The sequence below is a fragment of the Polypterus senegalus genome, chromosome 18 (assembly GCF_016835505.1).
Source record: "Polypterus senegalus isolate Bchr_013 chromosome 18, ASM1683550v1, whole genome shotgun sequence".
NCBI classification, from domain to species: domain Eukaryota; kingdom Metazoa; phylum Chordata; class Cladistia; order Polypteriformes; family Polypteridae; genus Polypterus; species Polypterus senegalus.
The window spans coordinates 6,335,163-6,362,663 of NC_053171.1; the positions used below are offsets into that span (position 1 = coordinate 6,335,163).

The following is a 27,501-nucleotide window of genomic DNA, read 5'->3' on the forward strand; positions in this document are numbered from 1 at the left end:
AGATGTTGTACTGTGTTAGCCATTATGGATGCAATGAGAAGTCAAGCATGCCTAAAGAAGGGGCCTGAGCTGCCTTGAAAGCTTGGATATTTTAATCTTTTTTTCACTTTGCTTGACTTCTCATTTACCACAGTTGAGGATTCTTCTGTCATCAGCAGTGGAGGTCCTTCTTGACGTAGCTGTCTCTTTACAATTACTGAGCTCACCACAGTGCTCTTTCTTCTTCGTGATATTCCAGACAGTTGACTGAGGTCATCCTAAGGTTTTACCGATGGCTCCAGTGGTTTGATTCTTGTTCTCCAGTCTCATAATGGCTTCTTTGACTTTCATTGGCGCAGCTCTTGTCCTCATGTTGAACAAGGCGGCTACATACTCCAAAGGGTAAATCTTATGAAGCCATGATACCCACCCGAGTGATCGCAAACACCTGTGACACCAATTGTTACTAATATTATGGTGTTCTGAAATGGGGGGACCGTGTAGAAAAAGTGTTATGACCAAAATGTGCGCAAAGCACCTGAAATAAAAGTCTGTAGCTGGAAAAATGTGTCTTTGCCCCAAACATTATGGAGGGCACTGTAAATAGCACTGGCATTAAAAGGCCCAATCAGGAAAAAAAAAAACATTGTTAATTTAGAACTGTGTTGAAAAATAAGACAATGTTTCAAAAATAACCTGCAATACAAAAAGGTTAGCAAAGCTACTTTACTAAAACAAAATACAATTATCACATGGTGTTTTTATTAAAATTAAGTGACTCATTTAATTATGCATTTTTTTCACAATTTAATGACTCAATTATACGTATCATTTGACTGTTTCATACAATTATTTCATAATTGCTATTTTATTCATTTAATTTGCCATAAATGGGGTTGAACAGCTACACTTCCAGCAGTATGAATAACAGCAACCAGCTGAAATTCAGCTTCATTAAAGAGGCATGCATTCTGAGCGCATTATTGCGGAGAACAGAGAGAAACCTCATGGCAAGCAGGTCTAACTAGGAATTGCTGAAAGGAGACGTCAAAACCCTTTGGAAGATTTTTACTTCAGTTTAAAACCTGAAAGAAAACATATTTAAAAACCAATCTCAATATAAACTGATATCTCAATGGCTGATCCTCATTGCCAGATTTTACAGCAATTTCAGTTCACCTTTAATTAAAATCTGTCACATGGATTATTCAGCCCAAAATTGTATTTGAAAAATATTTTCTGACAGCAAAGTAACTTAAGTGAACAGTTTTTGAAAGCTCTGAACACATTTTTAAATGGCACTGCTTACAGACAGACTCCATTCAGGAAACAATCCATTGAGCCTGTGTCATTAGTGCCAGCGTGCCTGGACAGTGGCTGGCTAGTTTGCTTTCTCGTATGGCCACTGCTAATACTCACCATTAGCATGTTTCCAGAAACATTAGAAAAATAGCTTCTGTAGAATATACCCATCATCTTTACATATAATACAGTACCGTGGCTGTCCGTTTGCCTGTCCAGGATTTTAAATCACCTGTAGCTCTCAAACCATTTGAACTATTGACCTGAAATTTGGTACACATATACTACATGACGTCTACTATCCAATTTCGGGGTGATGATTGACCTCCAAGGTTATTCCTCTTTTTATTTTACTGTAGAATCAATTCTCGACAGTGGGCAGCCGTGCTGTGCATGTGTACGGGTGCCGTCCTCACCCCTACCCCCTTCGCTGTCACTTCCCCTACCTCTTCATATCTTAAATAAGTGTTCAATCTGCCTCAAGAAGGAAGTGCCAGCTTAAGTGAAAAATTAAGAAAAACGCACTAAATAATTGCAACACAAACACCGACTTAATCAGCTTTAACGTGAAAAGATGCCGACAGAAGAAGAGAAGAAGCGGGTCGCTAGGGTGGAGATAAGAGCTGCTCAGGTAGCAGCAAGCGCATCAACCTCTGAGCAAACGGATGCTAAATGTACAGAGAAAGAGAATCAAAAGTACAAGTCAAGTGTAACATGCAGTGTGCCGATACTGGTAATATAATAACTAGGGCGCAGTCTCCCAGAAGCAGGTGTTATTTGCCAGTGAACCTAATAAAAAATTAAACTATAAAGGTGTGCTCAAAACAATGTGAGCCTGGACCTAAAGAAAGTATTTTTCCTTGATGAATTTTTAAAATGGACAAAGATCAGTGTCTGTGTAAAATATATGTGTGAAATTTAAATTTATAGGATTTATGGCTTACAGAATATGCTTCTTCATTCAGAACGACGCCAACATGTATTCCAACAAAATGCAAAATCAAATATAGTGCCTTCACCGAGTTCCTAATACTACAGAACAACATGCCTTCAAGAGGTTCATTCTCATCTAACCAAAAAGTACCCGGACCAGCTCCCGTCATATATGTCAAATTTCCATTAAGGCGGGATGTCTTACAAAGATGACCCGAGATTAGGCTAGGCTTTCGCTGATGGTGTGTAGTAGACATTATATGAGGGCCGTTCAAAATGTTTTCTGCACGTTAATATTTTTGTTGGAAACAGTGAAGGCGGGAGTAGTAGTGATTGGTCGTGTCAGAGTGTCATCTGACTGGGAAAATTGCACTGCAAAGGAAGGTGACTATGTAGAAAAGTGATGGAATTTGTTTATGAAATTCTTAATACAGTTAAAAAAAAAAGTGCGGAAACGTTTTGAACAACCCTCATTGTTAATTATGGGTAAACTGAATCTGCTCTTCATGACCTATTAAGCATGAGCAAAGTCTGTACCATGCATGGAGCCCAAAATATTGACTCCTGAGATGAGATATTGCCGATGGCGTTTCATCACTAATAGTGGAACCAGGATACATCGCAATGAGTCCAAACAACAACGGAAACAATATAAATGTGATGGTACTCTACCTCCAAAGAAACCACAGGTCCAGACTAGTGCCAGTTAAGATCCTGAGCACATTTTTTATGATGTCAATTGTATATCGCATACTGATTACGCCTTAGAAGACCTGCGCAACTGGCAATCAACAGAGCTGATTTACACTCAATTGCTTTGTTGCATGCAGCAGTAAATTACATAAAAGTGGCAAAAAAAAAACCCATTATGACTTGCTAAGGAACATACTCTCTGCCGTTTCTTCACTGCCAAGCAACTACAACTGTCCACAACAAGTGCCACCAGGGGCTTTGAGAGGTTTGGGAATCAACAAAACAAAGGATTCAGTATTCTTGTTATTGCATGTACTTCCGATACTACAGAATGTCCAGGCAGAAGAGACTGAAATCTGACCCAAATCATCATAACTGTAGCTCTCTTTTAAGCAAATGTACAACGCTAAAGGGTTTACATTCTCCAAGAATACTTTCTTCTGTCATCAACCAGCTACAAGGGGGGACCCAAAAATAACGAGAATTTTTTTTCTGGAAACTGGAGGGGCATTAGTTGTGACATTTTGTGGCTAGGTGTGTGTACCTACCTGACTGTCCTCTGCATCATTTGGCCAAGTGGCGTCCTTAAAGTGCTCAAGCGATTGCCTGATACAGTACAGAGAGAACGACCCAAGTTTTGGCAATCAGGTGAGAAGCTTCTGCATCACAACAACACACCAACACACACAGCACTGAGTGTGCGGCAGTTTATCATGAAAAATGGGATGACAAAACGGGTTCTTCAAAAACCCTACTCCCACTACTCCCCAAACTTTGCATTCTGCAATTTTTTTCTAATTCGCAAGACTGAAGGAGTTCAACGAAAGTGTTTTCAGAATGTAGAGGAGGTCAAGAAGCAAACAATGGTGGCACTGAAGGCCACCACTTCGCAAGACTTTCAGAACAGTTTTGAACAAAGGAAAAAGCGGTGGGACAAGGGTACTGCGTCTCAGGGGGAGTATTTTGAGGGTTATTCAATTTTGGAAACTTCTGAGGAAAAAAAAAAAATCTTGTTATTTTTGGGTCCCCCCTCTTGTATTTCTCAATTATAATAGTAAAAGACTTTGCATTATCAGATTTGTTTTTATATGTTAATTACTGAAATGATTGTGTTTCATTGTGAGTTTGAGTATATATATTGCACAGCTTAATAATTTACTGTTAATGAATTATGTTTATAAACAGGTAAACATTCAGAGTCTGCACACAAATGAAGATCACTTTACAAAAAATAAGTGTTTTTCATAATTTCACCAAAACCTGGAGGAAAGTTATCCATTTTTATTCAAATGTGAATTATTCTACATTCCTTACCTCAGCATTTTTCATTGCTTTCAAGAGGTTCCCCACTGTTTCAGTAAAAGTGTTGCCCAACATTCTGCCCAACTGTTCATATAAAGCACCTAAGCATGCCACTGTAGCACTGAAATTAGAGGAGTTAAATATAAGAACTTTTATATATAAAAAAAAAAAAAAGTCCTTATCAAAAACTGAAACAAGTGGGAACATAATCATCACATAAATATATTATTAAATCTTCAAGGAACTGGTGATTATTTTACACCCATTTTTGTCAAAGTTAGATATTCTCAAAACATTCTCAGAAAAAATACTCACATAGAAAGGGAAAAATGAACTAACATGACAGTTTCTTTCAGGAAAAATATAAAAAAAATAATAATAATAATAATACATTTTATTTATTCCTAGGCACCTTTCTAAACACTCAAGGACACCAAACAATAGATGAAACACACACTATAAACAAAACTTATATACAAAATTTTAAATCAGACAGAGGAATTGTAGTCAGAGAGAAAAAGCAGTTCTATTCTTCTCTATAGGCTACTAACTATACAAGAAGATCATTAGCAAAATGAAGGAGGTACAGTTTAAACTAGTGTGTCATGTCATCTCATTTCCTATCCTGCTCATTCCAGACCTGAGCCGCAGAGTGCATATGCCAACTATCATATGGCACAAGGCAGGAACAGACCCTTCTTAGGGCAACAGTCCATCACAGGGCCAACACACCGACATACCAAGCACACATTTGGGCTAATTTAGTGTTGCTAATTCACCTAACCTGTATTGTCTTTGGACATTGGAGGGAAACCCACACAGACACAGGGAGAACATGCAAACTCCACAGAGGGAGAACCTGCAACACAAACCCACTGTGCCACCCACTAGTATATAAGCCTCCCAAAGGCAAAAAACATCTGCAAGTTTCAATAGACATGAAAATGAAAGGAATATTCCAATGGGCATCACCATGAGGTGTACTAAATAAGGACTTCATGAACAGTAAAGGCTCATGTGAAATGACAATCCTGTCATCAAAGTTGTTTGATTGGCACATACATGATCTGTAATAGGAGCTTCCAAACCCCAAAATAGCAGAGAAAAAAAAACTAAATGAAAGAGAGAGTAATTTTTTCTTGGGTTATCAGAAATGACACATTGATTGGTTGAAAGACAACTTACATGTCCATGCGTCCTGGCAGTACCACCATTTGAAATGTATTTCCTGACAAAACATTTTCAAACAGTATCTCATTTAACTACTTTCAATTAGAAAAATGGGCTTTGTTCTCTTTGGAAAGGTTTAAGCTCTTTTACAGATAAATCATTAACTTTGTTTAAATAATGAATACTGTTAAATTACACATATGGGGGCGGCGCGGTAGCGCTGCAGTCTCGCAAGGAGTCACGTCGCTACCTGGAGTTTGCATGTTTCCCTGCTGGGTTTCCACAGTGTGCTCCGCATTCCTTCTCAAAGACATGCAGATTTGGTGACACTAAAATGACGCCAGTGTGTGTGAGAGCTTTGCGATGTGCTGATGCCCCGTCCAGGGATTGTTTTTTAGGCTCGTGCCCTGGACACATGGACACATCCCTGGATTGATGGATTTAATCATTAAACATCCTTTACAGAGATACTGCAGTAAGGTGTCATCTGAATTTAATGGGTGATCCAGGCAATTCACAACACAGCGAAGCCGAATCTGTTCTCACCATGATAATATCTTGCACTGCCACCTGGTGGATTCTTCCAGATTTACATGAAGTATGCGCGCAAGTATCTCATATATATTTCTCTTCTGGTTCGCCCTGCTTCCACTTCAAAACCGGTCCCGCCCACACGCAGCTGACACGGCATTTCTTGATTCCTATTCGTCCTCTTCCAAACCCTTCCCCACGCTGCCTGCGGCCTCCCATACACCTTGCTATTTTCGTTATACTGCGATGGTTGCTTCCTAAGCCTTTGTTATAAAATGAACAACAGTATCTTCTCTGTCGACGGGTTTTTGTACAACGTCATCTCCATTCCAGGATCCGGCAACTTCCCGTTCCTATCAATGGGTTATTTCTTTACACAAATGGTTGACGGAGGCAATGCACCGTTTTCCGTTCCTATTCTTACACCGCCGCATGCTACGGTGGGCTTCGGCTATCTAGTAAACAGTAAAACGCTTGCATAGCAGGAGCGTCCGCTGCAGCATGTGTTGTGTCGCATGAAGTATAAACCCGGCCTTAAGATCCTCTTGAAGATTACAGAAGGAAAATGCAAGTCCTTTTATTGTTCACTGGTGAAACCATTGAGGCAGAAAGGAAAAAAAGTCCTATTCTCCCTCTATAGCACAGAGAATCAAGAAGCTTCATTTGTGAAAACTCATATTGGGCAACTCGGGTGCACAAACTTGACCTAAAATGAGCATATTACATCGGGTCCTTGCTTTATTTCAAAACCTCTAAACAACTTCTAGTAAATAATGTGCAGGTAGGAGTATCCAGGAGAAAGAAGAGCAACAGCAAAATTAAAATGTGTGTGGCATTTACTGGCAGCATACGGAAACGCTGGTCAAGCCCTTTCCACATTATGATTCACTTTTTTCAAAGCTGATGCTAACAAAGATTGGCATTTGTTTTCCACATTGTTGAAAGAGCACAGGCAGAGTCAAAAATTTGTAGCCGACAGAATGAATTTATGATATGCTTCATAAGTAAGTGGACATTGAATTTTGCTTTCTTGCTTCATTTTCAGAAAATTTTGGCCTGATGTTTCCCTGTAAAGTATCTTCAAAAATTAGTAACAGCCTTATTTTATACTGCACAATTATGCTGTGAACACAAATTACAAATCCTAAATACAGCACAATATCTATTTTTTATTTTTAATGGGTCACAGGGAGCCAGGTCAGCCCAATGGCACAGTGATTAGCCATTCTGCTTCAAACTTCCAGTGTCCAAGGTTCAAATCCCACCCCACGTACGGCTTGTGCCCAGAGTTTTCCTCCCACATTACAAAGACATGAATGCGACTCAAAAATGGCCCAGTATAATGAAGCATGGGTTGAAGTGCATGTGATCGGCCATTGACCAGTGGCCCCTTCAGGCATGGTTTCTACCTTGTGCCCGCTGTGGCCACAATGGAACCCTAAACAGGATAATCAGCTTCTCAAATGAATGTACAGATGGACACGTGGGTGAACTGTTGGCGTAATGGTTGGTGACTAAACCAGGAATCTTGAGCACATCTCCTCATTCACTAGGACTCAAGCAGTTTATGGTCTTGTATGACTTACAGTTTGGTGGGAAGATAACTAGGCGAGTCATCCTTGCTTCGAATGATTTCATTGCATTTATCAACAGTTTGGTAAACGGAAAACGTATCCCCCACACTGTAGAGTAATGCAAGGTTCTTGGCAATAAGTCGGCGGGTAGGAGGGCCAGGAGAACTATTCAACAGAGCTGTCAGCTGTTCAACGAGTTTCTTCTGCTTTTCCTTTAAATCTGCCTGAAGAAATAAACAAAAAAAGACAAAAAAATGAAACCAATTGCTCAAGTACGAATTACAAAATTAAACTCAACATACAACAAAATGGCAGCGCACAATCAAAACAAGTGGAGGGAAAAACAAAACTAGACTTTTATAGGTTTATGGGGTCTTTACCGTCACGTGTCACACTTACTTACACGTGCTTATCAACATGTAACACAACACCGCTTTCCAGACCCTATGATCAGCATATTAAATGGGACAAGCAAACTTTAAATGTTGTCTGAACCAAGATGCTAATCGCTTAGTCAGCAGCACTCACACCGTCAATGTCACAGAGTACAGTGAAAATCTTATTTAAAAATCTCCAACCTAATGATAAACAAAATACACTGAAAATACACAACTTCATTTTGTTTGGGCAACACAGTGGGGTAGTGGTAGAGATCAGGATTTGCGTCGCGGGTCCTCCCTGAATGGAGTTTGCATGTTCTTCCCATATCTGTTAGGGTTTCCTCCCACAGTCTAAAGACATGCAGGTTAAGTGAACTGGTGATGCTAAACTGGCACTAGTGTGTGGTTGGGTTGTTTGTGTGTCTCCGTGTGCTGACGGACTTGACGACTTCATTTTATTTGTTAGAAAACACTAAAACGACTTACCAAAGACAAAATCTTGCCTTTTCCAGTTCAGGTGGCTATCAAAAACAAAGCCTGTTTTGTCTAAACTCAACCTTGAAACAGTTATACCTGCTTTTATAACCTCTCATGTAGATTACTGCAATGCGCTTCTTATTGGAATTAGTCAGGCCTCCATTGCTCGCCTACACCTGCTCGATTTTTAACTGGTACGAGCAAGCATGAGCATGTTACCCCAATTTTGGCTTCCACTTCATTTTCGAATCCATTTTAAGATCCTTGTATTTATTTTTAAATCCTTTTAATGGCTGTGCCCCATTTTATCTGTCAGAACTGCTGCACCCTTATGTATCGTCTCACCATCTCAGGTCAGCAGACCAGATGCCTTTACTTGTCCATAAGAGAACGATGCAAACTCCGAGGTGATCTGGCTTTTTCAGTTGCAGCACCAAAACTCTGGAACGATTTGCCATTAGGCAGTTAGGCAGGCTAATTCACTTGCTGTCTTTAAATCTTATTTAAAAACACGCTTTGACTCCCTGGCCTTTGACCCCCGTGTGATACGTCGACTATCTGTGTACTCTTTTATTATGAATTTCATCAGCTCTGATGTGTCTCCGTTTCTTTTACTCTTTGGTTATTGTGTGTCTTATATGTCGGGTTTTATTGTACAGTACTTTAGTCAGCCTTGATGTTGTTTTTAAAGTGCTTTATAAATAAATAAATCTGTAGGCCATGTCATGCTAGATGACGTTTTCAGTGTTTTTCAGTAGTAACCTTCACGTACATAATCTTATGTACATAATGGCGGTAATCAGTGCTGAGCTCCTATAAAGGCCAGTTGCATAGTCCGACATAAACGGCGACTCACACCAACTAGTCTGTGAATAGCCCGAACAAAAATTAAAAACAGTTTGATTTTGTGTTTAGTCATAGGGGCGGACACCGTGTGCATGAGAACTGACAACCAATGAATTACCATCTGGAAGACTAACGCATTTAATGCAGCATCGAGGAATAAGAAATGTGGCTATTTTGGACCTCATAAACAGAAGAAAAGCTCGTCTGTCTGACATCTCATGTTTTATGTACCACGACAGAATGGGAAAAACAAAATAAAAGGCCAAGGTCGTGTCTGAATTCGCCATACTTGTTAACCCTGCGTACAGCACCAGCTCCATCAGGCAGCACATTATTGGGTGCAAGAAAAAACGGTGGGCACGACTGTGCTGGAAACTCAAACAGTCGCTGAATTTGACCTACAGTCACCTTTGCAGTCATGTAAATCTACACGGTCTGACATACCCTACAACTAGAAGTCACGTAATGTAACACTGGCTTAAGCAAGCTCTGGAAAAACGACTTGTGCTGATGCCAACTGTACACTTTAAAGCCTTATTTATTATTTGTAACAACAGTTCAATAATCATTTTTGTTCTTTTTAATGCAAAACTTTAGAAAACTCACTACTGAGGGTATTGCTATCAGACATTCCTGCGAGTGTCCTAATTCTAATAATTATTTGAAACATCATGCGTTTCTATATTGCACAGAGCAGCCAGTTTTTAACAGCATCCAGTTGGTCACTTTCAGGTAGCCAGATTATTTTCTTGTTTTGTTTTTTTAATTTCAAAACACACCACTTCAAATATCTAAGTATTTAATAACTAGCACACTACACAGAAAAGTGGAAAACAACAAACACGTTAAAAACGACTCACATGCCAATCGTTTCAGACATCTCAAATCTACATACCTTATCAGCAGCAACTAGTAGCTTCTGTAGAAACGTCAGCCATTCAAACACAAACTCTGCTCTCTGAGGCTCACTGAGCTGACTGCAAATGTCTTCATTTAACAGCAAGCCATGGGCCAGGTCCAGCTCCATTCTTCTGGAATGTGCTCAATCACGACTGGCTCCACGTGTTCCTGCTACAAAACTGGCATTTCAAAATCTGAAATAAAATAGGCGTAACAAGTAAATCAAGTTGTTCAGTTTTAAAACTGGTTTCTATTTAACATTTTTCTGAACACAGCAGTAATTTAAGATTTTATTCAGCTTAAGATCTACAACTTGTACCACCTGATCATGGCGCCATACACTCCCTACATTGAAGGACTGAAGGCAAGATGTCCACATGACCATTAGCATCATCTAATTCTTCCACGTGAAGCTCCTGAAAACCATGAGGACTGATTGAGATCATTTGCATTGGGGGGGCTGGGTGGTCTCGTGGCCTCTGAACCCTTGCAGATTTGTTTTTTTTTTTTTTTCTCCAGACCTCTGGAGTTTTGTTTTGTCCTCCTGGCCATCAAATCTTACTTTACTCTTTGTTACTTGGCTGCAGCTGCTCGGCCATGGAGACCCATTCATTACCTGCAGCTCTCTCTCTCTACTGCACTGTTCTTGAGCTTTTGGAGGTCTGTAGCTATCGACTCCGCAGAAAGCTGGCAACTTCTGCACACCTCAGCATGCGCTGTCCACACTCAGTGGCCTATCACTTTGTGTCCGAATTGCTGCTGTTCCCAATTGCTGCCACTTTGTTATAATACCACTAACAGCTGACCGCAGAGTATTTAGTAGGGAGGACATTTTATGAATGGACGTATTGCACAGGTGGCATCCTATCACGGTACCAGGCTTGAATACCCTGAGCCCCTGAGAGCGACTCGTTCTTTCACAAATGTTTGTAGAAGCCATCTGCATGCAGAGGGGCTTGATGTTATACAAAAAACAAAATGAATTTTCTGCTAATACACACAGTCCCCATTTTTGTATGTCATCTTCACATGCATTTGACAAATGAAAGTTGGAAAAGCATTGCCTTCACCAAGGGACATCACAAAATAACTAACCCTGTTACTGATATTGAAGTGTAAAATGAGAGAATGCCTTGGTGATATAGAACACTGTGAAAAAAGAAAGTCAATAATTCATGGTTTCTGCATGTATATTATACAAGCCGCTAGAAGAGCAAAATGAACTGGCAACATCCCACATGGGAGGCATTGTTTTCACCAGCGTCTGATAAAAAATGCAACGTTAGCACAGAAACTGAGACTTGCACGAGTTACAACTAAATAGTAATCATCTACCTCAGAGTTGGTATTAAACTAGAAAATGCATCTCTCATCCTCTCTGGACTACCCAAAAAAATAAAAAAAGACATCAACGAGTGCAGAATGGAGCTGCCAGAATCTTAACTAGGAAAAGAAAATTCCGAGCACATCTAACCAGTTCTGATGTCACTGCACTGGGTACCTGTGCCATTTAGAATTGACTTTAAAACACTGCTGATGGTTTACAAAGACTACAATAATCTGCTCCATCCTATATCCCAGAATGCCTGTCACCTTACACTCCGAGTCGTCACCGCAGATCCTCAAATGAGCGTCTCCTTAGAATTCCAAGAGCTAAACTTAAAAGAAGGGGTGAGGCAGGTGGCCTTCTGCTGTTCTGCCAATAGGAATTCACCAGGCTGATACGGTGGAGCACTTTAAAACACTGCTAACAACTCATTACTTTTACATGGCTTCCTAATAGCTTAATTTTAGTTTAACTCTGATATTCTGTATATGCATTGATTTATCATTTCTATCATGGCTCCACAATCTGTACCAACCCCTTCTTCCTCTGCTGTTCTTTTTCCGGTTTCTCTGTGGTGGCCATCTGTGCACCCACCACCTGATCAAAGCACCATGCAGTTCTTACATTGATGGATGGAAGGCCTGAGGTCCACATGACCATCATCATCATTATCATCAAATTCTTTCACGTGAAGCCTGAAAACCATGAAGTCCGATTTAGATCATTTAAGTCAGGTAGAATGCCCGGGGGGCCTGGGTGGTCTCGTGGCCTCAGAACCCCTGCAGATTTTGTTTTTTTTTTGTTTTTTTCTCCAGCCCTCTAGGAGTTTTTTTTTTTGTCCTCCTGACCATTGAATCTTACTTAACTCTTTGTTACTTTGTATTTCCTAATCTTATTTTTATATTTTTCTTTCTTCATCTTGTAAAGCACATTAAACTACACTATACTGCCAAAAGTATTGGGACGCCTGCCTTTACTCACACATAATCTTTAATGATGCCCCCTTCTTAATATGGAGTCGGCCCACCCTTTGCAGCTCTGACAGCTTCAGCTCTTCTGGGAAGGCTTTCCACAAAGTGTAGGATGGAGTGTGTTGATGGCAATTTGTGTCCAGGAGAGCACTGGTGAGGTCAGGTGCTGATGTTGGACAAGAAGGCCTGGCCTCAGAACCCCTGCAGATTTTGTCTTTTTTTTCTGTCCTCCCAGCCATCAGACCTTACTTTATTCTTTGCCTGATCTTATTTTTATATTTTTCTTTCTTCATTTTGTAAAGCACTTTGAGCTCAATCATTTGTACGAAAACATGCTCTAGAAATAAATACTGCTGCTGTTGTTATTGGAAAAGGAAAAAAGAGTTCAGTTAAACCAAACTCTCGGGACACCTATGTCTCTAAGAAGTCGTAATCCAAACTTACTTTAAATGGAGGCCAATCACACATCTTTTCAGAAGCCATTAGAGAGCAGAACATTAGTGTGAATGGGTTTCATTAAACTGTGTGATGGTGCTCACCTTGACAAAATAAAGAAGGATAAAGGTCTTAATCACAAAATACAAGGCAGACAGCATGTCACCTCACTCTTTTTTTAAAAACACGGCTCTCAAACAGCTGTGTACTAGGGAGTAAAGTCAGTACTTTTTATAGATTGTTACTGGTAATATTTCATTAGGACAAAGATTCTCTGGTCTGACGAGACAAAAATGTGAAGCCTTTTGACACAACTCCAAGCACTACATCTTCTGAAGACCAGGCGCTGCTCATCACCTGCCTAATGCCAGCCCTACAGAGGTGGCAGCATCGTGCTGTAGGGTCAGGGAGATTTGTGGATTTGAAGGCCAGATGTCCAGATGACCATCAGCATCTAATTCTTCCATGTCAATCAATCAATCAACATTTATTTATATAACACATATTCATACAAATAAATGTAGCTCAAAATGCTTTACAAAATGAAGAATAGAAAAATAAAAGACACAATAAAAAATAAACATAAGTCAACATTAATTAACATAGAATAAGTAAGGTCCGATGGCCAGGGTGGACAGAAAAACAAAAAAACTCCAAAAGCTGGAGAAAAAAAAAATAAAATCTGTAGGGGTTCCAGACCATGAGACCGCCCAGTCCCCTCTGGGGAATAATGTGAAGCCTGAAAACCAGGAGGACCGATTGAGAACATTGATGTTAGGGGGGGGCTGGGTGGTCTTGCGGCCTCAGGACCCCCTGCAGATTTTGCTTTTCTTTTTCTCCAGCCCTCTGGGGTTTTTGTTCTGTTTTTTCTGTCCTCCCTGACCATCAGGTCTTACTTCATTCTTTGTTACTTAGTATTGCTTTATATTCTTTTTTCTTTCTTCATCTTGTAAAGCACTTAAAGCTACAGCATTTGTATGAAGACATGTGACAAAAATAAATGATGTTGTCAAAATTGAGGTAAGGATGAATTCAGCCAAATCCAGAGAGGTCCTCGAATTAAACTGCTTCAGCTAACATGTCATCTCAGACTGGGGTGGCAGTTCAATCACCTGAAGCATACAGCCAGGACAACAATGGAGTGGCTCCAGGACTCTGATGGGCCTTGAGTGGTCCAGTCAAAACCCTGACATAAATAAACCTCATGTGTGGAGAGACCTGAAGATGGCACTTTACAGACTCTTCCCATCTGACCCAATACAGCGTGAGAGGATCAACCACGAAGAATGGGATCAGGTGAGTAAAGCTTACCAAGATGACTTGTGGGGATCTGTGGATTTTCATTTGAGATATTTTGTTAAATCCCCGAGGGGAAAGTGTCTTTTTTGCGTGACCGTTGGGGATCAGAGAGCAAGGTCATTAGGATTATTACAGGATTATAGAGATAGGAGGCTGCTTTTAACTGATTAAAGCTCTGTAAATAAAACTATACTGCAAAGCTCATGAGATAGATTTGCATCGTTTTTTGATGGTGTGCATTTAAACAGGCAAGAGGCAAGCGCATGATGATGACTTACGGGATGACATTGCGGTTATTCAGGAGAGAGAAGATACTACGATGCATGCTTGGAAATAAATGGAAGAATACTGAGAGATGCAAATGTAAAAGCAAATATTACAACAGCGTAACAATTAGTAGATTATATAAGATTTACAGTCTGGTAAAGTCAAAGTCATTTCTTCACAAACACGTTATATATGCATTTGCCACGTAATTGTGTTCAAAAGTACAACATTTTCTATAATAAAAATAAAAACCTGCCTGCACTGGACCTTTATACTGGAATTAATGGACCAGAAAGTGTCACCGGAAAACAAAACCCTTAAAACTTAGCAAATACGTTTGTTGAGCATTGATCAGAATCTTATGATTACAGACACATACAGTAGAACCTTCAATTGTGAGTAACTTGGTCACGAGTGTTTAGCAAGACGAGCAAAAATCTTTAATAAATTCTATTAGATAAACGAGTGAGGTCTTGCAATACGAGTAGTACGTCTACACTTTGCCCGCCAAGCATCATGTGATCACAACTGAGCCGATGGTGGTGGTTCTCTCTCACTACAGGATTGTGGGTAATCATCTCCCATGTCTCAGCCGGCATGCCTCATTCATATCTGTTTAACGACAATGCAATGTCACATTTCCGCAAAATCCTCAAAAGGAGGCAAAAGCAACTGTCATTGGAGAGGTTCCTTGTTAAAAGTCGCAAAAAAAGAAAAAAAGATCCCAGTGAACCAACAGATAACAGCGATTCCTTTAGAGTGAAAGTCGTCCTACACCATAACCCTCCTCCTCCTCCTCTCCTCTCGTCTCCCTCACACCAGCCACGATTCTTTTCAAAGGTAAAGTGCAGGTTAATTTGTTTTACGTATTTTTACTTTATATTATGTATTAATCATTTTGATATGAAGATTTTTGGGTTGTGGAATGAATCATTTGAGTTTCCATTATTTCTTATGGGGAAATTCACTTTGATATACGAGTGCTTTGGATTACAAGCACGTTTCCGGAACAAACTATGCTCGCAAACCAAGGCACCACTGTACGTGTACATTTTCAAACAAAAACCATATGAGATTCAGCCATTTCAAAAGACGACCAGCTATGTACTGTCATCTCAGTGTTTCTCTTCTTCTACAATGACCTTTAACCTCCCCGTGGTGACATGATTTCCTCTTGAACAATAAAATCATAAACCGTTGGCGTCACACAGTTGGTTCTGTTTTGATTTGCTTCTGTTCTTTACAATATGTGAGAATTCGCAGAAGCAAATAGAAAATGTATCCTTACCTCAAGAAAAGCATTACCAGGAATATTTAATGATTTTCTCCAAATCCCATTTGTTCTCATAATCATGGAAATCAACAGAAGGCAGGTTATCTTTTGTCGAAACTCATAGACGACGTATTCGGTAAGCATTAGGCTTTTATCTCTAGTGATGCTTCATGCTTCATCAAGGGCAAGATACTTTTTACAATGTATAGAAAACGCTGGACTTTCAAACACAATTTTACACGGCAAATGTATAGACCATGTTTGTGAAGAAATAACTTTGACTTGAAAAATACCGAACTCATCCCGGAAGTTCAGATAAACTAACCAGTGTGCATATGCTTACAAGAAAATATAAAACTGGTGCTTGGGACTTTGCAGTCAAAATGTTATTTAGCTAAAAGCATCTTCACTGACAAGTGACAAGATCACTGGAAATCATCAGTTGTCCAATTTCAGGCGATTCAACCATTGCTAAATCTTGCATGATAAGCCACCAAGGAACTCCACAGAGAAAGGATTTGGAAACATCACAAGAGGAGATCAGAGAGTGAGACGCGTCAAGTGGGTCACTTCTTTGACATATTTGTCAAGCTAACCACTTGCAAAAGTCAGGCCTAAGAGAAAAACAACAGAGCAGGGCAGGCACGTGAAAGGTACACCTTAGTTGGATTAAGAATGGGAAGGTGCTTTATAAATAAATTAAGATAAAGCCTGCAGCAGCTAAAAAACCCAACAAACAATCTGATGAGAAGCCTGCTGTTTGGACTTTAATTTAAAACATTCAGTTTGTAAGTTTTGTTCTGTCTTAATTTCTAGTGCTGGATATGTCTGGTTTCGTTGCAAATAATCATAAGCTTAGACTAAAGTAAAGTTTGTTGTGATCTCATTGAAACTGCCTTGGTGTTTATGGACACCGGCATTTCCCCCGAGGATTCGATAGGATGAAGGACTGAGATACTTATCCAGGTTCTGCTCAGAAGTGTGCACTGTGTGTGTCTGTTGGTATTGTATTTGGTCAGCTGATCTGAGGAGACATGCAAGTAAGAATTTCACTGTACTAAGTACATAAGACTATTCTGACTAGAGGGTGGAAAAAATGACAATGGAAAAAAAAAAAAAGGACAGAGGAAAGGTTAACGAAGCAACGATCTGAACCAGAAGAACAAAAACCACAAGACAAGAACAAGGACAGAAAGGCTTGCAGAGCTCTACACCAGTGAGAACAAACATGAAATAATAAAATACAAGCTGTCACACACGTGTGAGGAGTAGTCAACTAAAGGGCAGCGGAGTGCACTGACTGTCTCTCGGTCCCTTGCACACCATTCTCGGGAAATCCCGCAGGGCTCCGGTGCCTTCGCCGACGTTACTTCTGGTTCCCTCGCCTTTGATGATGTCACTCTTTCCAGTCCCGGCTCTGATGACATCGCTTCCTGCCTTTAAAGCGGTCATCATGATTCAGTACTGACAGTTCTGTTTTGGACTCAGTCTTATGAACAACTCATAATCTTGAACTGCCATTTTTCACCCAAGGCACATTATATGGGTGGTTGCCCCAAACCTTTATGATGTCTGTTTGTCATTCTTGTGACAAAGCGCAAGAAGGGTTTTGGAATCAGGGAAGTTGTATAAGGAAGTGAACCTGGAATGACTGAAAGGATCTTGACCTCTGAAGCCATAATCCCTACTGGACAAAGGCTGGCAATTGGCACAGCTGAACAAACAACAAAATGGCAGTGGAATAAGGCCTCAATCAAAAATGAACAAAAAAAACAAATCTAAAAAAACAAATGATTTGATATGATTGCTCAGCATCGAAAACCCTTGTAACACAATGAAGCTCAAAACCAGAGCCAGAAAACAACCTGTCCGTAATTTACAAATTTAATATTCCAGGTTCCCAATAATAACAAGCTTGACTTGCATGTTTAAAGTGTACAGTTTTTGCACCCAAAGCTGCCAGACTAAGAAAAAGAAAATCTAATTACTTCTGCAAAGAAAATTCACAAATTAGTTTAAGGAAATAGAAAATACAAACATCCTAATGAAAAAGATGGACAGGACCGCCTGCATGCCAACAATCTCTTTGATGAAATGCATTTAACGAGCATCCAGTTCCAAGCTTTAGGATACCACATCACAAGCTAATTAAATAAATATGCAGTTTTCAGCGTGCCAACTGCTTTATATATTGTTTAAATAGGCCCTAAGGCTACCAGAGTGGAGCCTTACAGTTCATAAAATCAGTGGGCTAATCAATGACAACAATTTCTGTGCCGTAAACCCAAAACTACAAATTTCGGGACTCTCCAATATGACAACTTCAGCCATGTCCTTAATTTTTAAAAGATAACAAGAGAGAGGGAGAGCAAAAATTATCCAGCACTCAGCAGCACTTCATAACAATTCACAGTATTTTTCAGTTGTGACATTAATCACGTTTGCTCTAATGAGTTGTAAAAACCTACTGCAAGCATTAGTATTTTATACAAGTATTCATCCTTATTTTCTCAGTTCCTATGACTGGCCCCTTGACCATTCTTCCTGCTTTAAAGCATCCAAATTACAAGTCAAATGCAAGTGTCATTTAACTATCAGACTCTCCTTCTTGTCCCGAGACTGTATTTAATCCTATTTTCAGCATTTGTGCATGTCGCCTTATATGATGCCCACTACATGAGATAACACTGAAACTAACAAACTAGCAGTGTCGATGAACTACAATGTTAACAGTTATCTGTACAAAAACAATATATATTATATAAAAAAGATAGATGGAGAGACAGAACGTATTTGCCTGTTATGAACAATTACGCTTCAAACTATTTCCCAGCATTACAATTTTTCCACTACTTCCAAATCAGAAACTTTTCTAAAATTAATCAGTTTTTTATTTTCCTCACCTCCCACCCCTTTCTATTCCAGAAGGAAGTCTTGCAGACTCAGACTGCATCTCACTAATATACAAAAATCTATTAAAGTCTCTCTCTTTCAAAGATTTCTGGGTATGATGGGGAAAGGACCTTTCACTTCACATTTCAGAAAAGAAGTGGAAGGCAGCCATCCATAGAATAAACTCCATCTTCATATGCACAAAGCATTCAACTTAATATTCTTTATCAGCCACATGTATATCATTTAAAAATTGTCCAAAATGTAACCAGGGCAGAATTCAACCTGTGAACATTACAATCGAGCTCCAGCCTCACTGGGCCACATATTTTGGAAGTGCACCAAATGAACATTTGCAACCCATTAACAGCAGTGTTTGGTGGTCTCAAGCGGGGCTTAAAGTGGAAAAGGACAAACCAATTGTAATTGACGATACCAAACTAGTAGAAAGTAGACTTATCTTGCTCAACTAAACAATCCCAGCCCATACTTTATAAGTCAGCAGGTAAGTGATGTTCGATACTATTTGAAATTGGACAAAATCAAATTCTTGCTTAGAGAATCTGTTCAAAGCTTTTATTTATTTATTTATTTTTTTAATATGGCAAGATTTAATTACAAGGGACGTTCAAAAACTTTCCGCACTTTTTCACTGGAAATGGTGAAGGCAGGCGGAGTAGTAATTGGTCGTGTCTGAGAGTGTCATGTGACTGGGAAAACAGCATTGCAAAGGAAGGCGACTATGTAGAAAAGTGATATCATTTGTTTTTGAAATTCTTAATAAATAGTTAAAAAAAAATGTGTGCAAACTTTTTGAACGTCCCTCGTAATAACATTTTAGGACGAACATTTATATTGGGGAAAACAAATACTCTGCCTTCCTAGTTGTTTTTAAAAGATTTGCTCATGAGGTTGGCTCGGCTCTCCTCTCCTCTCTCTTGGGTGGAGGTTAAATTCTGTTTTGTGAAGTTAACTTGATTTTGTGGAATGTTAGTTTCTTCAAATAAAATTACAAAACAATTATATCAAACATTGCTGAAACAATGGCGGTCTTGTTTCCTGCTTGAATGCTTTACTGATCAGACAGCTGTGGGTCTCGACTGGATCTTTGAAGAACTTATAACGTATACAGTAAAACCTTGGATTGCAAGTAACTTAGTCTGGGGGTGTTTTGCAAGACGAGCGGAAGTTTTTAATTTTTAACTTGATAAACGAGCAGTACGTATATATGCTTTGTCTGCCAAGCGTCACGTGATCACAACTGAGCCGATGTTCTCTCTCTCGCTGTGGGATTGTGCTCGGTCCGAGTCTGCGTGCCTCACTCATACAGTCAATATCTGTATAAGTGTATACTGTTCACTATAACATGGTAACCACGTGTGTGTGTGTGTTGCAATGCGCTAGTCTCTGTCTTGCACCCCAAAACACAAGGCTGAGTCTCAGTAGTTTAGAAAAAACAGCTTTTATTCAGCTTGACACAGGAACAGCACGGTTATTTAATGTAGCGGGTTCTGCTATACACAGACACAGCAGTCAGGCATCTAAATCTATCAAGCAGTTGTCTCGTTCGCTAGCCAGGCGGAGTTAAGGTTACACCCCAAGGCTGGTGCGTGAGTGAGGAGGGCCCTGCCCCCAAGGGCAGCCCACCACGCCGCTCTCGGATTAGCGCAAATAAATCGGTACCTCAAGCGAACTATGATACTTAGAGCACCTATGGGCCAAGGGTAGCCTACATTCCAAATTTCAAGTCCCAAGTCCTTGTGGTTCAGGAGATTTCGCGATGAGCGAGTCAGGGGTATTTGGCTTATATATATTTATCCAGTTGGACATTTAAATTTTCTGCTTTCAACAAAAGATGTTTTTGCTGGCCTTTGTGTTTCGTTTCAGTCATGTGTTAATGTTATACAATACACGACAAGACCATATTTCGTATTGACAGTATTTTGCATCACGAAATTCGATATAAATGAAATTGTGCCTCATGCCTAGTTGCAAGTCACCTTGTAAAAAGGCAGAGAACAAATACACAGATATAATGAACTGCTTTGCCTGGAGTCCAGAAGGTGAGGGTCTTGCAATCCTTTTTGAAAAGGTAAAAGAAAAACAGTAAGCATTCTAAATTAAATTCTTTCTTTAACAGCAATACAAAAAGTTTCAAGTGTATGATCATATGATTAAATAGGTTTATAGGGTCGTTGTCACATGACATTCTTAGCAATAAATTATTCAAAAGCAAATGCACAAATTCAAGTTGGGCCAATTACACATGTAAAAAGTATTTACTTTAAAATTTAAAAACATAGCAAGAAACAGAAATAGCACAATGGTGGTGTAATTGTTCCTAATTGGCTACTTGACTAGTGTATTATCAGCTGGCGTTAAGGTGAAATGTTTTGAGTGTTACTAAATTGCAAATCAAAAGGTTCTGAAACAAAACAGAATCCAACCACTAATTAAAGGTTGATCACAGTAATGAACTTCTGAACTAATTTCGTATTGTAAACAGCTTGGCAGCTGTGGTCTCCCTCAGGCTCATATTACGACGCCACGCATTGGGCGGTTTACCTGCACAGCTATGAAGAATTAAATCATCTTAAAATTCACCTGCATATTATCAACAGAGGTTATTAGTGTCTTTTTTATAAAGCCTAGACCATACTATGACATAAATAAAAGTTAACTGAGATATTTCCACATTAAATTTGTTCTAATCTTGAAATAAGAGATTCCAGTCTTTCTTAAACATCCCCACTACAAAACAGCAGTAGTCCCTGCAAGGCTACAGATCACAAATCTACGTCTGGAGACAACTTGTTTGAAAGTTTGTAATGAACTGCTGCAAAATCCAGTGCTGGAAAGGCTCCGCCAAAGGGTTTCTTCCTAAAATCCCATCCTAAATTTCTCCAGTCTGTGTACTTTAACCCTTTAAACTCAGCCCAACTTTTGGTCCCACCGGCAGGACTGAACACTAATGCAAAATACGTAAAAACAAAACAAAAAAAAAAACCCAGCATAAAATCATTCATTATAACAATGAGAAAATGAAAGAACAGTGTTCTGCCATTAAAATGCTGCACTGCAAATCCCGACACTACGTGGCCATGTTTGTCTGTCTTTCCAAACTGCTGGATCATTGCCACACCTGCATACACAGGCCAGGGGTCTTCAGTAATGTATAGACAGACAGACAGACACAGATACTTTATTAATCCCAAGGGGAAATTCACATAATCCAGCAGCAGTATACTGATACAAAGAAACAATATTAAATTAAAGAGTGATAACAATGTATGTAAAAGCAGACAATAACTTTGAGTAATGTTAGCATATATTCATGTTATGGATGCTTACTTGGAAACAATAAAAGAAAAAAAGAATCCTGTTTTTTGTACTGCTTCAAAACACTCAAACAAGCCCTATTAATTGTAGTTATTTCATAACTTTTTTCCCCCGGGAATTCCTGACAGATTCATTGGGACTTTTATAGTTTCTGCAAGATTATTCCAGGTCAGGTCAAGTCAGGTTGGGGAGCAGGCGCTGGTACAGCGTGTTACCACACCCACTACACGACAAAACAACTCAGGATCCTGATTGGCAACCCCCCAGGCCGACATGCAGTCCAGTCGCACCCTACTGAAATGACCCTCTATCTGCCGCAGCCAGGTGTTAAGTGGGCATCCCCTTGGCCTGGTCCAGCCACTCGGCTCCTCAATAATGAGGATCACCCTCGGGGAATTGTGCCTCAACTGATGCTCCCTCATAATGCAGGTCATGTGCCTCAAACCAACGGTACCCAAGGATTTTCCAGAGAGACACAGTACCAAAGGAGTCCAGTCTTTGTCTCAGGTCACTGGAGAGCGTCCATGACTCACAACCATATAGCAAGACAGGAAGCACCAGGACTCTAAAGACTTGGACCTTCGTCCTTTTGCATAGATATTGGGACCCTTTCCAGTGACCTCATGACCCCCCCAATGCTCTCCCAATCTGTCTACTGACTTTATATGAAGAGTTACCAGAGTCACATGAATGTCACCGGTGAGGTAAGTAAACCTCTCATTGACGAGGTCGACACTCTCTCCGCAAACAGACAACACTGCTGATGGCCCAAAAGGTTATTAAAGGCCTGGCTGTTGGTTTCTATTAGGACCCTCAGGCTCCTCACTCAGTCTCTCGAGCGCCCCAATCAGACCCTCCATTGACCCTCACAGCATCGTCAGCAAAATCAAGATCAGTGAATGTCTGTTTCTTTACCAACAGATGTTCCCCCAGCGGCTCGAGAGCCCTGATCAGAGCATCCATTATTTCCAACCCCTAAGGAAAGAAGAGTAACATTCAAAGTGCATTTTTCATAAAAAAAAAAGTTAGTGAATTTTCTGTAACAGAATTTTGCTGAAATACCCCAAAGTATGTTGGCTCAATGCAGTAGTCAATGAAAGGGTAGAAATATTTAAAGCTTGAAGAATAAGTGTAACTGACAAAGCTCGATCTGGTAGACCGTCAACATCGCGCACACAAGCCCACGTCGACATGGCAAATGACTTTGAAGAAGATCAAAGAATTACATTGTCAGCCATTGCTACACATTTGGATATCAGCTACAGATCTGCACACACCATAGTATAGGATGACTTGGGTTACCGTGAAGATTGTGCAAGACGGATACCCAAATAGCTTAGTGATCTGCAAATCTCCTGTGAATTTCACTCCCTCTGCCTAAAGAACTCTCGCCACAGCACGTTGCTCAACAATGGTGCAATGTTGCAGCAGAGCGTCCATGTTCATTTCACCTTGGTTGCTGTTACTGTGCAATATTCAAAGTGCCTCTACTTTCTGATTTACCCCCTTATTGCTTATTTTGTTATTCTTTGAAACTGGCAAAGCAATACTTGGAATATTCTCATAAAGCTCTTTTTCTGTGTCCATGAACACCATCTTTTACTTGGCTGAAGGTAGGGGTGCAATGGAGACTCGTCTGAAAGGGGAGTCTGGACTTGCTTGAATGGAACGGACGCACGCGTTTCTGACAGTTGGGACTTGCAACCATTACTCGCTGATGCATTTCTCGTCATTTTGGCAAATTGTTTTCCCCCCTTGAGTCGAGTTTTATTGCGGGTTTTTATTCGAGCCAGTTCTTGCTGTTAATGGAACGTGTCACTTAACTGTGTGGCATGCCTTTAGCTCTCTGTCTGCGAGTATTAAAAATGAGCCGTACTTTCAGATTTTCTTCTCTGTGACCTTCAGAAAAATGCTTATTACGGTCATAACTTTCCGCTCACGGCAGCTGAATCGTTTTCAATACGCTGCTAATTTGAATACCCCTGGTCCTCTAAGAGTCCTCCATTGCTGCTTGCTTTTTTTCAAATGAACTGAATGGCTCTTTTATCTTAGGAGACTGCATCCCTTTACTGAGAGTAATGATATCTTTCATGTGTTCTATAAATTTGTGATGGCCGGTGTGGTGTGCTGGGCTGGGGACATCAAGAGAGGCCCTCCGAACCAACATGCTAATTAGAAGGGCAGCCTCAGTTATGGGAAGCACTCTGGACCCCCTGGCGGTAGTAGAGGAAGACAGTATGGAGACAGAACTGGGTGTCATTATGAACAATGTGGCACATCGTTCCTTTTGACACACCAACACTGAGGACTTTCAGCTAACGAATCATTCAGACGACGAGTGCGTCAAGAAACAGCACTGGGGCCCCTTCATAAAAACAGCAACATGCCTGTGTAACGCCTTACTGGGAGTCAGAAGTTGTCTATTTTTAAATTCTCTTTCTTTTTAGTGATTCTTGTGTGTATTTAGACCACATTGTGTGTAACTGTTAAAGTAGATGTCTGTGAACAGTGTGTTCACTTCTGGCTTTAAAAAAAAATTGATGTCCTTTTGAACTGAAGAGAAAAAACAAAGAAACAGCGAGAGAGAGACTTTAAAACACTGCTTATGGTTTACAAAGCCTTAAATCATCTCACTCCACCTTAGGCTTTACAATGCCTGTCACCTTACACTCCAAATCATTAACTTAGATCTTCAAATGAGGGTCTGCTTAGAATTCTAAGAGCTAAAACTTAAAAGAAGTGGCGAGGCGGGCGGCTTTCTGCTGTTATGCACCTCAAATCTGGAATACGAGTTTACTGATAGTTTTTCACACCACTGTATGCCTGGCAAATTCCTATTTGCCCCCTTCCTGATTTCTTATTCTTTTGCATGTTTGTCACACAAAATGTTTCTGATCATCAAACACATTTAACCATTAGTCAAATATAACACAAGTAAACACAAAATGCAGTTTTTAAATGATGGTTTTATTATTTAGGGAGAAAAAATCCAAACCTACATGGCCCTGTGTGAAAAGTAATTGCCCCCTGAACCTAATAACTGGTTGGGCCACCCTTAGCAGCAATAACTGCAATCAAGCGTTTGCGATAACTTGCAATGAGTCTTTACAGCTCTGGAGGAATTTTGGCCCACTCATCTTTGCAGAATTGTTGTAATTCAGCTTTATTTGAGGGTTTTCTAGCATGAACCGCTTTTTTAAGGTCATGCCATAGCATCTCAATTGGGTTCAGGTCAGGACTTTGACTAGGCCACTCCAAAGTCTTCATTTTGTTTTTCTTCAGCCATTCAGAGGTGGATTTGCTGGTGTGTTTTGGGTCATTGTCCTGTTGCAGCACCCAAGATCGCTTCAGCTTGAGTTGACGAACAGATGGCCGGACATTCTCCTTCAGGATTTTTTGGTAGACAGTAGAATTCATGGTTCCATCTATCACAGCAAGCCTTCCAGGTCCTGAAGCAGCAAAACAACCCCAGACCATCACACTACCACCACCATATTTTACTGTTGGTATGATGTTCTTTTTCTGAAATGCTGTGTTCCTTTTACGCCAGATGTAACGGGACATTTGCCTTCCAAAAGTTCAACTTTTGTCTCATCAGTCCACAAGGTATTTTCCCAAAAGTCTTGGCAATCATTGAGATGTTTCTTAGCAAAATTGAGACGAGCCCTAATGTTCTTTTGCTTAACAGTGGTTTGCGTCTTGGAAATCTGCCATGCAGGCCGTTTTTGCCCAGTCTCTTTCTTATGGTGGAGTCGTGAACACTGACCTTAATTGAGGCAAGTGAGGCCTGCAGTTCTTTAGACGTTGTCCTGGGGTCTTTTGTGACCTCTCGGATGAGTCGTCTCTGAGCTCTTGGGGTAATTTTGGTCGGCCGGCCACTCCTGGGAAGGTTCACCACTGTTCCATGTTTTTGCCATTTGTGGATAATGGCTCTCACTGTGGTTCACTGGAGTCCCAAAGCTTTAGAAATGGCTTTATAACCTTTACCAGACTGATAGATCTCAATTACTTCTGTTCTCATTTGTTCCTGAATTTCTTTGGATCTTGGCATGATGTCTAGCTTTTGAGGTGCTTTTGGTCTACTTCTCTGTGTCAGGCAGCTCCTATTGAAGTGATTTCTTTATTGAAACAGGTGTGGCAGTAATCAGGCCTGGGGGTGGCTACGGAAATTGAACTCAGGTGTGATACACCACAGTTAGGTGATTTTTAACCAAAGGGGCAATTACTTTTACACACAAGGCCATGTAGGTTTGGATTTTTTTTCTCCCTAAATAATACAAACCATCATTTAAAAACTGCATTTTGTGTTTACTTGTGTTATATTTGACTAATGGTTAAATGTGTTTGATGATCAGAAACATTTTGTGTGACAAACATGCAAAAGAATAAGAAATCAGGAAGGGGGCAAATAGTTTTTCACACCACTGTATACAATGGAGCACTTTAAAACACTGCTAGAAAACTTCATTATTGTAACATGGCTTTCCCAGAGCTTCGTTTTAGTTTAATCCTGATACTCTGTATATGCATTTAATTATCAATATCATTCCTGGTGGCTCCATAATCTGTACTAACCCCTACTCTCTCTTCTGTTCTTTTTCCAGTTTTCTGTGATCTGCGCCACCACCACCTGATCAAAGCACCATGATGTCCTTAGATTGATGGATTAAAAGCCAGAAGTCCACATGACCGTCATCATCAACTTCTTCTATGTGAACCCTGAATACCATGAGGACTGATTGAGATCATGTATGTGAGGGGGGCTGGGTGGTCTCGTGGCCTGCAGATTTTATTTTTTTTCTCCAGCCATCTGGAGTATTTTTTGTTTTTTCTGTCCTCCCTTTCCATCAGACCTTACTTTTATTCTCTGTTAATTAGTCTTCCCTAATTCTATTTATTTTGTCTTTTTCTCTTTTCTTCATCCTGTAAAGCACTTTGAGCTCATCATTTGTATGAAAACGTGCTATAGAAATAAATGTTGCTGTTGTGGCACTACTGATACAGCACATTGCAGCACCCACCGTATGACAAACCACCACAGGATGCCAACATAGGACCCGACTGCAGCCGTGTAAGATGTGACACCTCAGCACCACACCAGTTCAAAAGGAATAGAACAGTGTGACGTTTCTTAAAGTGGCTGGAGTGCCAGTCCTGCCACCAACCCCCAAGTTTTCCCTGTGAGTTGGAGGACCTGCTTGCAGGGCACAGTTACACAAATGTAACTAATATTTCAATCAGCTTATAATAAAAAAAAAATAAAAAAAATGGGTGTTGCTGTATGTTTATGAGTTGACATCCAAGTATCGTTTTGTTGGAAATCATCAAGTCATCCAGCCTTAGGACGTGTTGTCCAAACCAAGCCACCCAGAAACAGGAGCAACAACCCTGTACTCCACAAAGCTTCCTTGGTTATATGATGGGCTATTTTAAGAAATCTAAATTTGCTTCTGTCCAATTGTATGAGGATGTTGAACTGTGTCAGCCATTGTGGATGTAGCGAGAAGTCAAAGAAAATGACCCTTTTATTGGCTAACTAAAAAGATTACAATATGCAAGCTGTTGAGGCAGCTCAGGCCCCTTCTTCAGGCGAGATGGAATAAAAGGTGTC

General features: G+C 40.2%; 1 protein-coding gene across 3 annotated transcripts in view; it reads right to left on the bottom strand.

Annotated features, from left to right (window-relative positions):
* Positions 1 to 27,501, bottom strand: part of heatr5a (HEAT repeat containing 5a) — a 157,686-nt gene that overhangs the window by 122,099 nt on the left and 8,086 nt on the right. For all 3 annotated transcript variants that reach the window (XM_039742071.1, XM_039742072.1, XM_039742070.1), the window contains exons 2-4: positions 10,083 to 10,281; positions 7,497 to 7,708; positions 4,222 to 4,330 (exon numbers count right to left, since the gene is read on the bottom strand). In XM_039742071.1, the coding sequence (XP_039598005.1) occupies positions 4,222 to 4,330; positions 7,497 to 7,708; positions 10,083 to 10,214 (453 nt within the window). In that variant the 5' untranslated portion in view covers positions 10,215 to 10,281. The remainder of the gene's footprint in view (positions 1 to 4,221; positions 4,331 to 7,496; positions 7,709 to 10,082; positions 10,282 to 27,501) is intronic.